Raw genomic sequence first — 12,121 nt, forward strand, 5'->3', positions numbered from 1 at the left:
TTAGATGAGTTTTTCTTTTCTTCCATAAACAGTCTCTAGGGAGCATAATCAAATCTTTAAGAACATGTAATACTGTGTTACTTTATTGTTCTGTTCATCAGTTCTCATTTTTAGAAACTACAGTTACAGTAAGTGTAGCAGGTATTGTTTAAGATATGTGCAAGAAATTTCAGATTAGATTTTATATGTAAAGAAAATTTCTGTTAGACACAGGTGATAAGTTTTGTAATTTGATTTTTATCCCCTACAAAAAGGTAGTGGATAGACAGTAAAATTTGACTGTATGTGTATATGTTCTGGTTAACTGTATTGTTCTATCATTCTTACACTTGGGAATTTAAAAAATCTTTTGGAATAAATCATTTTAACTATGTTATAACACAGTACACTATAGAAGCAAATATAAGCCATAACAGAGGCTTAAAGATCTTTACCAGTTAAAAAAAAACCTCTTAAGATAAACGTTAAAAACCCCACAATCGCTTTTTAATCTCATTATCCACAGTGAATTTGATGATAAAAATATTATAGGGTAGTTTTTACTTTAGGCCAGTTTTTAAAAAACTCTTTATTAGGGTATAAGGTACACTGAAATGTATACATTGTTAAGTGTAGAGCTTCATGAATTTTCACAGATGAACAGATTGTATGCATCAGAGTAGTCTTAGCTATCTTAAGTCTAATTTTAAAATATAAAACAATCATAAACTTAGATAAATTGAGAGACTTAGATCTTGGATCCAACTTTGTTATTGTCACCTACAGCAGATTACTTCCTTTTTCTGAGGAAAAATCTACTCTCCATCTCTAAAATGAAGGGATGAGACTAGGTGTTTTATTATGGCTCTGATTTTGTAAAAATGCAAAACAGGTAGACTCTGTTGATATAAATGTGGCATGAAATGTTACAGGTAGTAGGGTGAGAATGTACAGTAAAGGAAGACAGTCATTTTCTTTCTTTGTTTTTCAGGTTATATTTCACACTATGTGCTGACTGTATTTACAGAAGATATTTAAAAAAAAAAAACTTTTTTCAAAGATTTTGATTCCAGTGGAATCTTTGCTTTAGATTTTGTGTGTGTGTGAGTAAATTGTAACTCCAGAACAATGCCTGTACAAGCTCCACAGTGGACAGATTTCCTCTCCTGCCCAATTTGCACTCAGACTTTTGACGAAACAATTCGAAAGCCCATCAGTTTGGGTTGTGGCCATACTGTCTGCAAGATGTGCCTGAACAAGCTCCACCGCAAGGCTTGCCCATTTGACCAGACCACTATCAATACAGACATTGAACTCCTCCCAGTGAACTCAGCCTTGCTGCAGCTAGTGGGTGCTCAGGTTAGTTGGCTAACTTATTACATTTTTAAATGTCTGTATATGTGTATTTTCCTTCTGAGAGAAACTGATTAAGATTGAGTAATATTGCCCTCTATTTAAATAGATAAAATTCTGCTCAGTACTGTTTAGATCCTTTTATTTCAGTACTTTAGGTTTTGTTGTGGTAGTACAGTGTTTCTCAGTCATTGCACAGTAACACTCAATCTGGTGGTCAGATTTTCTCAACAACCTTAGCTCTCAGGTCACTAGAGAAACCTCAGAGGTAAGTCACAAGGACTTCTTAATATTGGGGAAGATATTATTTGCTAAACAGTTGCATTTTACTTAATAAGAAAAATGAAGCTGCTTCAGACAATTTTTCTTAGTAGGTACTAACTGAAATGAAAGATACAGAAAGTGATGAAAACTATAGAACACCACCTTTGGAACCTTTTGTCTAGAGTAGGAGCAAATGCTCCTTAAATACATAAAATATAAAAATTAGTGATTCTGAAGGTGATACTCTGAAAGCTTTGTGTCAGTATTCTTAAGTTAGAGATGAGTAGTATCTTCAGAAGGTTTCACAAAGCCAAGGAGGGCAGGCTTTTCAGAGATAGATATGATTCACTTAAACAGTCCCTCACTGATTTGCATAGTGTGAGTCTGAAGTGTCATATGTTTACTGTGAATCATTTTCTGAATAAATATACTAGAACTTGGACATTAATACTTATATTAATATTAGTACCACTAATATTTGCTGGATCAGTCTTCCTATAAGTGGATAAAAAGTAAGGAAAGTCGATACTATGTATACTGGGGATAAAGAGAGAAGTTCTAGAACATCTTATTCAAAATGAAAACTTATTGGACTTCCCTGGGCGTCCAGTGGTTGGGACTCTGCACTTCCATTGCTGAGGGCCCAGGTTCAATTCCTCATCAAGGAACTAAGATCTCACAAGCTGCAGCCAGAAAACAAAAACGAAACCAGAAGTGTAGTGCTTCAAACAACACTGTCAAGAGAGTAAGAGACTAACTCACAGAATGGAAGAAAATAATTGTAAATCATGTATCTGAGAAGAAACATGTATCTAGAACATATAAAGAACTCTTTCAACTCCATTATAAAAGGAGTTTTATCATTTTTAAAATGATTTATCATTTTTAAATGGATAGAGATCTGAACACCTCACCAAAGATATGCAGATGGCAAATGAGCAAATAAAAACTTGCTCAACATTGTTTGTCACTGAAGAATTGCAAATTAAAATGACAGTCAGAGGTGTAACTACTATATATAAAGTAAATAAGCTGCAAAGATATATTTTACAATAAGAGAAAGACAGCCAACATTTTATAGCAAGTATAAACAAAACATAACCTTTTGGAATTGTGCAAACAGCAACGAGATCCACTACACATGAATTAAAACAGCTAAAATTCAAAACACAACACAAAATACTGGTGAGGATATAAAGCAACAGAGACCCTTCATTTATTACTGGTGGGAATGCAAAATGGTACAGCTACTTTGGAAATTATATGATTCTGTTTATATGAAATGTTGTAAATAGGCAAATCCAGAGAGACAGAAAATAGATTAGTTTCTTTCTACAACTGGAGGAGGTTTGAGGGGAAATAGGGCAGGCATGACTGTGGGGTTTCTTTTGGGGGGGCCATGAAAATGTTCTAAAATTTTGATGTTGCGTAACTGTGAAGATACTTAAAGTCATTGGATATATACCTTAAATGGGTCAATTATATGTTATGCAAATTATGTCTCAATAAAGCTGTTACAGAAATAAAACGAAAAATTTTTAATGCTATAATTTTGTATGTATGTATAGAAAAGATCTTTTTGAAAGAATTCAGTAAATTTAATGGGAGTTTTGATAGAGTGCCAGTGATAGAGTGTAAATGAAAGTGTTAGTCGCTCAGTGTGTCCAACTTTTTGCGACCCCATGGACTGTAGCTCACCAGGCTTCTTTGTCCATTGGCTTCTCCAGGCAAGATATACTGAAATGGGTTGCCATTCCCTCCTCCAAGGGATCTTCCCAGCCCAGAGATTGAACCTGGGTTTCCTGCACTACATTACCACTCCTGGGTGAACTGCACTACAGGCAGCTTCTTTACCATCTGAACCACCAGGGAGAGTAGGAGTGCATAAAATATACTCGACAAGCATTTGATCATAATTAATTAGTGAGCACTCAAACACCCTTTTTTTGACCTCTAGGTTCCTGAGCAGCAGCCCATTACTTTGTGTAGTGGGGTTGAAGATACAAAGCATTATGAGGAAGCCAAGAAATGTGTAGAAGAATTAGCACTGTACCTGAAACCACTCAGCAGTGCTAGAGGTAAATTGGATGAAATTATCCATGCTAATTAAGCACATGTTCATCAAAGATGCTTTTGTGACCATAAAAGTTGTGGGCTGTGTTAACAAAATTCATTCATTTATTATAAGCCAAACCCACTGATGCTAAATAATATCATTATAAACCACAACAAATACAGTAGTGAATTTAAAGTTTAGGTACTGTTTATTGGAAACACTTTTTGAATGGGTTGCAAAAGTAGGTATAAACATTCTAGTGGTTTCAGAAGGGCTTTGTATCATTTGACAACCCTGAATTGTCTGCCTTCTATCCAGTTTTGTGTGGTGTGCTGTTGGGGATACAATACAATTGGAAGTTACCATTACTGTCTTGCCAATAATGGCTTGTTTTCATTGAAAAGGTGAGCTTAACCACTATAAAATGTACCAAATCTGCTAAGACCTAAGATATGAATTTTTAATTATTGACTAGCCTTTTTTTATTATGATTAAAATGAATAATGATATATTTAATGTCATAGTGAGTATTCCATTTGCATGCAGTTAACAGCTTTTATACTTTTAAACTACAAACTGGGCTTCATTTATGTGATTTGTATTGTTTAATTTAAATATCCTGATAGAACCCAGAACTGTTCCATATACCTGTAAGTCAATCAGCCCATTAGAGGAAATTTTTCTGGACTCCAAAATTGCATTGGAAACCTAGAAATAACTCTTTCTTCTGTTTTAAAGGAGTGGGTCTGAATAGTACTACTCAGAGTGTTCTGAGTCGCCCAATGCAGAGGAAGCTAGTGACGCTGGTCCACTGCCAACTAGTGGAAGAAGAAGGCAGGATTCGTGCCATGAGGGCAGCTCGATCTTTAGGTGAACGAACAGTTACAGAGCTCATTCTCCAACACCAGAATCCTCAGCAACTCTCTTCCAATCTTTGGGCAGCAGTCAGAGCTAGAGGCTGCCAGTTCCTTGGACCAGGTATATAATTAAAATTTGATATTTAAAGTATAGTGTAGGCACTATGCTGCTGATGCTGCTAAGTCGCTTCAGTCGTGTCCGACTCTGTGTGACCCCATAGACAGCAGCCCACCAGGCACTATAGGTGATATAAAAAGGTCAGTTCTCTGCAGTATTCTGTTGTTATCAACTAATGTCTCACTTAGTTTCCCATAATCATGACTTGGGTAATGACAAGTCAGTTTTTCAGTACACTTAAAACTTTTCTCTTAATGCCAGAAGTTTATTCATTTTGATAGGGGTTTTCCTTAACTGTATTAACCTGCTTTCTTAAATATATGGAATGCAATACAAAATTGTCCCCATATGGTTCAAAAAGTGTAGCTGTGAATATTGGTGGTGGTTGTGTTGCCCCTTAATTAAGTGGTACCTGTAGAAATTTTTAAATATTGCCCTTCTAAGAAATGGATTTATCTTATATCTGTACGTGATAAATTTTGATTTTGTTCAACTTTTCCTAGCAATGCAGGAGGAAGCCCTAAAGCTGGTTCTCCTGGCCTTAGAAGATGGTTCTGCTTTGTCTAGAAAAGTATTGGTTCTCTTTGTGGTGCAAAGATTGGAGCCACGGTTTCCTCAAGCCTCTAAAACTAGCATTGGGCATGTTGTCCAGCTCCTTTATAGAGCCTCCTGCTTCAAGGTATGGTAAATTTCAATTTAAAAGGAAACTTCCTTTCCCCAGACTTAAGTAGTAAAACTTGAGTTTGATAAAGTTGCCTGTATCTTTTCATAAAATTTTAGCAGATTTTCTTTTAAAGAATGTAGATGATGGTCCAGTGGTTAAGACGTCTTCCAATTCAGGGGGTGCGGGTTGGATCCCTGGTCAGGAAGATAAGATCCCACGGATCTCCTGGCCAAAAAACCAAAACATAAAACAGAAGCAATATTGTAACAAATTCTACAAAGACTTTAAAAATAGTCCTCATCAAGAAAAGAAGAAAAAAAATCTTAAAAAAAAAAAGATTAAGAATGTAGTCACTTAGCTGTGTCTGACTCTTTGCAACCCTGTGTACTATAGCCCTCCAGGCTCCTCTGTCTACTGGATTCTCCAGGCAAGAGTACTGGAGTGCATTGCCATTCCCTTCTCCAGGGAGATGGTGTCCTATTAAAGTTAAATCTTATGGCATTGAATTTTGTATATTAGATATTGAACAGCATAGATCAAATCAAGGCATATAGATTTTTGTATTTGAAGAGACTATAAAGCCATGTCATTTTTCCATCAAGACTACAAACAGAATTGATGTAAAGAGAGAGACATTAAAGCAGGAGAGCATTTTATGTGGCTTTTTTGCTCCTGACGTAATTCCACATATACAGCGCTGGAGCTCCATTTGCCATTTTGATTTTAGTATATGCAGTAACACAGAACATAGTCCTTTGTATGACAGATTGAATCAGCACTACTTCAAACATTGGTGTCCAGTATGCGTCTCTTACTGTTCATTTTGTTTTTCTTACTTCTTAAAGTCAAGGTTTCTTGCTTTTGACACAACACATAACAAGTACTTCATGGCCAGGGGAGCCTGTCTGAAAAATTGTTAATTGATAACAAGCTATAAGGAGGCCATCGCATCCCCTCATCTGACACTCAAACTAAAAAAGGCACAGTGTTTTTCAGAATAGTTGTATGAGAATTTTCTTCTTTTCAAAGTATTTTCATGTCTCTATGTGGTCTTATAATATATAAACACAGTTTGTTTCTTACTTGACTCGTTATGAGATTACATCTATCTTATTAGGTCACCAAACGTGATGAAGACTCTTCTTTGATGCAGCTGAAAGAAGAATTTAGAACCTATGAAGCTCTGCGGCGAGAACATGACTCCCAGATAGTGCAGATTGCTATGGAAGCAGGCTTACGAATTGCACCAGACCAGTGGTCCTCTTTGCTGTATGGGGACCAATCTCACAAATCTCATATGCAGTCCATTATTGACAAGGTAGACTCTTTTTTTGTTCCTTACTTCTTGATAATCATGGAGTTTGGTAATTCATTTATTTAACAAATATGTATTAAAATGAATACTGTATATCAAGTTCTTGTAAATTATATTCTCTGTAGCTGAGTGTCATGCCATAACTAGTCACCATAACACCAGTTTGTTCATATAAAGGTTTTTAAATTGAGGTATAGTTGACATTGCTTACATAAGAATTGATTTAATCAATGTTTTAAGTTTTATCCAGTGCTGTCTTCCATCCCTTTGAGAGTCTCCCGTCTCTATTTTCTCATCACCTCTCTCCCTTTTATTTTTCTCTGAGTTTTGATCACTATATTCATTAAACTCATTTTCTCAATGCTTTTATCTTCTTCCTGGAGCACCTATTTAATAGCCTGAAAGATGTGTACACTGAGGTTTCTTGTGACTCTCAGCCAGGAAAATTTCACATAAGTTACCAACCATTCTAAATTTGATCAAATTTTCAGTTTATTTTTACTTTTAATTGTTTTTATGAAAAGATCACTTAAGTACACATGAATTTAGGTCAGATCCCTAAAATTTCTGACTCTAAAAGCTATATTTAATTCTCTTAAAGCTATAGAGTGATATTTAAGCCAGTTTTGTTTAATTCAACATGAAATTTGTGAAAGTGCTGTATAAAAGTCTTTAAGTGCCATTTGTATATATTGTGTTCAATAATTTTTTAAAAAGTCTCTAAGTGCCATTTGTATATAATGTGTTCAACAATTTTTTAAAAATTTCTACTATTTTCCTTAATTTTTGCTATTTTATCTTAAATCCTTACGTCAGCCGAGTGTATGCTCCTCACTTCTTTGTCTCGTCACAACAAAAATTTGGAGTGACAGACATTAAAGCCCCCTCGGCGGGTCACAGCTCTCTTGGACAGACCATGTTATAGCTCTCAGGTCTCAAGCGGACCATGTTATAGCTCTTAAATAACTCGGTGTTCCAGCTCAGTGTTACAGCTCTATTTTATTTAGATAATAGCGGGAAAATCCATCTTCGAGGCGTGAGGGCACATCGATCCAGAGACGCGAAGGAAAAAGCACCCCATCGCGTGGGAGATGGCTCCTCTTTTTATATGTTTTTCCTTCCCCCTGGGCCTGTCCTATGCAAATTGGGCCTAGGCAGGAGCGCTGTTCTACCTGAAGTCCTCACTCTGGTCCGAGTCGGACCTTCCTTTGACCTTCCTCTGCTCGATTTTCGCGGGCCTTTCCCTTCCTGTCTTTTAGCCACCGCCATTTTGGACTCCTTTTCCCTATTCTAACTACCTAACACTTACAACCATAGAAATGAGACTATATGTGCGAGTCCACCATATATTTAATTTAAAGAAATGTGAGTATGTAAGATACATAAAAAATATTTAACACTTATTGAGAGCTTACTGTGTGTCTGGTACTTTTAATTATTTATTCTTATTTTAATGTGTTAATACTTTGCTTAGAATGTTTTACTTTTTGTCCATACCACATGGCTTGTGGGGTCTTAGTTCCCTGACCAGGGATTAAACCCTGGCCATGGTAGTGGAGCCCCTGGTGGCTCAGACAGTTTTAAATAATTCATTTAATCGTCTCAACAGCCCTGTAATATTCCTTTTATACAGAAACAGAGGGTGGTTAAATACATTTCTCCAGGGTCATATTGGTAATAAGTGACAGAGCTGGATTTGAACTTGGACGCTCTGACTCAAGAATCCGGCTCTTAACCACTCAAACCTCTTTCCAGGCTATTCTTCCCACCCCACCCTTTTTTTGTTGTTGCTATTCCTAAAGATAAAATTCTTGAAATAAGTAGTAGGTTGATGTCAAAGGAAAATTAGGAAATGTGTTTTATAACTGTGTGATGCATAATTTTCAGTATATATTATTTGTTCTGTCCTGTAGATACCTTTACCAAAACTTTACCTGCCATTCCTAGGTGTGAAATTATGTAATTGATTATAACCTTAATCATGATCTTTTGGAGTTCCTTTCTACTTCTGAAGAGAAACTTGACTGACTTTTGTGAAAACTCTAGTAGGAGATAATTAACCTTCTTATCTGAACTGGACTATATACCTAAATGTATACTCTGTAATAATTTGTTCACATCGTGAGCATTAATTTGAATTTAATGTCCTAAACTTTCATGCAACAAATTGGTAAATGAAGTTTGCAGTGTGACATCTTGTTACTATATACAGCAATAGAACTTCTGTGATAATGAAAATGTTCTACATATATGCATTGTCCAATATGGTGATCACTAGCCATACTTGGGTATTAAACACTTGACATGTAACTTGTGTAACTGATAAACTAAAATTTTTATATTACTTAAAGTTTTTAATAGCCTTATATAGCTAAGGGCCACTGTATTGGATGATGGAAATAGAGAACTTATTAAAAGTGACAAGAAAATCAATAACCGTACTAAATTAATAAAGAAATATGAATTTAGAGGTCACAAAGAGGAAATGTATCTAATGGATGGGGTAGAATGGGCCCCAGTAATAAATACACATCTAAAACAGTAACATGACAAATACTGTCTGTTAAACTATAAAGAAACATATACTCTCATTCATTGCTGATGGTTTGTAAAATACATTACAGATTTTTGGGGAACTAATTTGTGAGTGAAGCCTCAAATTTTTCCATTGTAAATTGAAATATAGTTGATTTACAGTGTTCTATTACTTTCACATGCGGGATCTTAGTTCCCTGCAGCGGAAGAGAAGTCTTAACCACTGGACCACTGGGAAGTCCCCAAACCTCAAAATATTCATGTCCTTTACCAGAGTTATTATTTCCAGGAATTTATTTTAAAAGAATAATCCAAACTTTCAAAAAATTTACAAACTCAAAAGTGTTATTTGCTAAATTATTATAAAGGATTAAATATGGGGATGGTTAAAGAAGTAAATATACATCTACTCAGAACACTGTTACATGGCCAATAAAATTGCAGTTATGTCAGGACAGATACTCTCTTCAGCTATTAAATAGCATTAAATTTCTTTTTAAAAGTGTTAGTGAAATATTTTTGTTAAATCTCAGTGATAGATGCACAGGAATTATATTAGACAATTGCTTTGAAGTATTTTATAATAAAGATCGTTAGATATTTTTAAAATATCTTTGTTATAATGTTAATGGTAAACAAATCCAGAAGTTTATAAATAACCCATTATAAGTATATGAAAAACATGCAAAGATGAAAAAATTGAATAAAAGGCATGTCACCATTTTATTTATTTATTTATTTTCCATTTATTTTTATTAGTTGGAGGCTAATTACTTGACAATATTGTAGTGTTTTTTGCATACATTGACATGAATCAGCCATGGATTTACATGTATTCCCCATCCGGATCCCCCCTCCCACCTCCCTCTCCACCTGATCCCTCTGGGTCTTCCCAGTGCACCAGCCCCGAGCACTTGTCTCATGCATCCAACCTGGGCTGGTGATCTGTTTCACCCTTGATAATATACATGTTTCGATGCTGTTCTCTCGAAACATCCCACCCTCGCCTTCTCCCACAGAGTCCAAAAGTCTGTTCTGTACGTCTGTGTCTCTCTTTCTGTTTTGCATATAGGGTTATCGTTACCATCTTTCTAAATTCCACATATATGCATTAGTATACGGTATTGGTGTTTATCTTTCTGGCTTACTTCACTCTGTATAATCGGCTCCAGTTTCATCCATCTCATTAGAACTGATTCAAATGAATTCATTTTAATGGCTGAGTAATATTCCATGGTGTATATGTACCACAGCTTCCTTATCCATTCGTCTGCTGATGGGCATCTACGTTGCTTCCATGTCCTGGCTATTATAAACAGTGCTGCGATGAACACTGGGGGCATGTCACCATTTTAAATGATTAGTTGTGTTGCTCCATGTTTTTTTAAATGTATGCTATTTAAAATTTACCTTTTAAAATGACCTGTATGGGGCGGTCCGTGCCAACCAGGCTGCCGGCCGGTGCCGCCCGCTCCTGCTCCATCGCCCAGGCCCTGGCGGCTCCACCCCTGCCTCCACCCTCTGACTGAGCTTTGCATGTTCCACTAACCCAGGGGGGTGGCGGGTGGAGGTACCTGGCTTCGGCTCCTCCAAGGGCAGAACACTAACCTGACCACGGCGGGCCTGCCGCACTCGCCCCAATAAAGCAATTCCAACCTCAAAAAAAAAAAAAGCAATGACCTGCAGGGGAGAAAAAGTTTCATACATGTATTTTTTTTAAGTGAAAGTAAGTTTATTTAGAAAGATGCACATGTCATAGGCAGAATGCAGTCCATTTCATAAGGCGAGAGCAGCCCTCTTCTATATTAATAAACCACAGATAAATGTTTTTAAGTAAGAACTCTTAGTTGTGAAAAGTGGAAGTTAGTCGCATAGTCATATCCGACTCCGCAATCCCATGGACTGTAGCCTGCCTGGTTGCTCTGTCCATGGAATTCTCCAGGCAAGAATACTGGAGTAGTTTGCCATTTCCTTCTCCAGGGGATCTTCACAACCCGGGAATCGAACCCGGGACTCCTGCATTGCAGGCAGATTCTTTACCAACTGAGCCACTAGGGAAGCATCACCTAATCTTTTTCTTGTCTTTAACGGTAAAATGTATTGGCCACCTTAGGAGAGTTAGGGCAAGTATGTGTGTCCATTAAGCCTTAGGAAAACACGCAACATGATAGCTTCCAAGAATCCCAAACCAAATACAGAATTTTTCTGAACTGGAATGAACTCAAATTATGTAGTCCATGCAACAAATGAGTTCAGATCGAGTCTGTAAATGTTGTCTGTGGTGCCATAACCTTTGGCCTGTAACAGAACTTGAATTCAAACTTGGTTTGACTCCAGTTTCATTGCTTTTGTTGTTGTATAACATTATCTCTAGACTTTATTTCCAAATTTCAATTATTTGAATGGATCCAGGAGGCAAACTGACATAGTGCTAAAAGAACCTGAGCTCTAAAGAGTGTTGTGAAATTGAGGAGTTGAGAAAGATCTCACATTCGAGGAGTGTAATGGCAGAGAGAAGAGAGTATACAATATACCAACTTGTGGATGCAGAGAAGTGTAAGGTTTCTTCAGGAAGAGAGTGATCCAGTTGGCCAACTCATGAGATGTGGGCGAGGATAAAAATTAAATATAATCAATTGCAAAAATGATTGTTATCTTGTAAATAATCTTTATTTTAAAAGGATTATCTGGTCTTTGGGGGAAGTTAATATTTATCTTTTTTTAAGTTGCAGACCCCAGCCTCTTTTGCACAAAGCGTTCAGGAACTAACAATTGCTCTCCAGCGGACTGGAGATCCAGCAAACTTGAATCGACTAAGACCCCATTTGGAGCTATTAGCAAACATTGACCCTAGTCCAGGTAAATTCAGGGGGAATTAATGGACTATCCTATACGTGCCTTAGTACTATTCAGTGATTCTTTTGTCTTTTGTTACATTTCTCTAGAATTTCGCAGAGTAGTAATTCTGAATCTTTTCTGT

The 12,121-nt window shown here is 36.5% G+C and overlaps 1 protein-coding gene across 3 annotated transcripts in view; it reads left to right on the forward strand.

Annotated features, from left to right (window-relative positions):
- The window catches only part of RC3H1 (ring finger and CCCH-type domains 1), a 74,308-nt gene that overhangs the window by 30,210 nt on the left and 31,977 nt on the right, over positions 1-12,121 (forward strand). For 2 of the 3 annotated variants that reach the window (XM_043484867.1, XM_043484866.1), the window contains exons 2-7: positions 971-1,338; positions 3,554-3,674; positions 4,391-4,630; positions 5,131-5,306; positions 6,409-6,609; positions 11,868-12,000. In XM_043484867.1, coding sequence (XP_043340802.1) covers positions 1,108-1,338; positions 3,554-3,674; positions 4,391-4,630; positions 5,131-5,306; positions 6,409-6,609; positions 11,868-12,000 — 1,102 coding nt within the window. In that variant the 5' untranslated portion in view covers positions 971-1,107. The remainder of the gene's footprint in view (positions 1-970; positions 1,339-3,553; positions 3,675-4,390; positions 4,631-5,130; positions 5,307-6,408; positions 6,610-11,867; positions 12,001-12,121) is intronic. The other variant, XM_043484868.1, reaches the window with a different exon arrangement.

Source organism: Cervus canadensis, chromosome 13, assembly GCF_019320065.1.
Source record: "Cervus canadensis isolate Bull #8, Minnesota chromosome 13, ASM1932006v1, whole genome shotgun sequence".
In the NCBI taxonomy this organism is placed as follows: domain Eukaryota; kingdom Metazoa; phylum Chordata; class Mammalia; order Artiodactyla; family Cervidae; genus Cervus; species Cervus canadensis.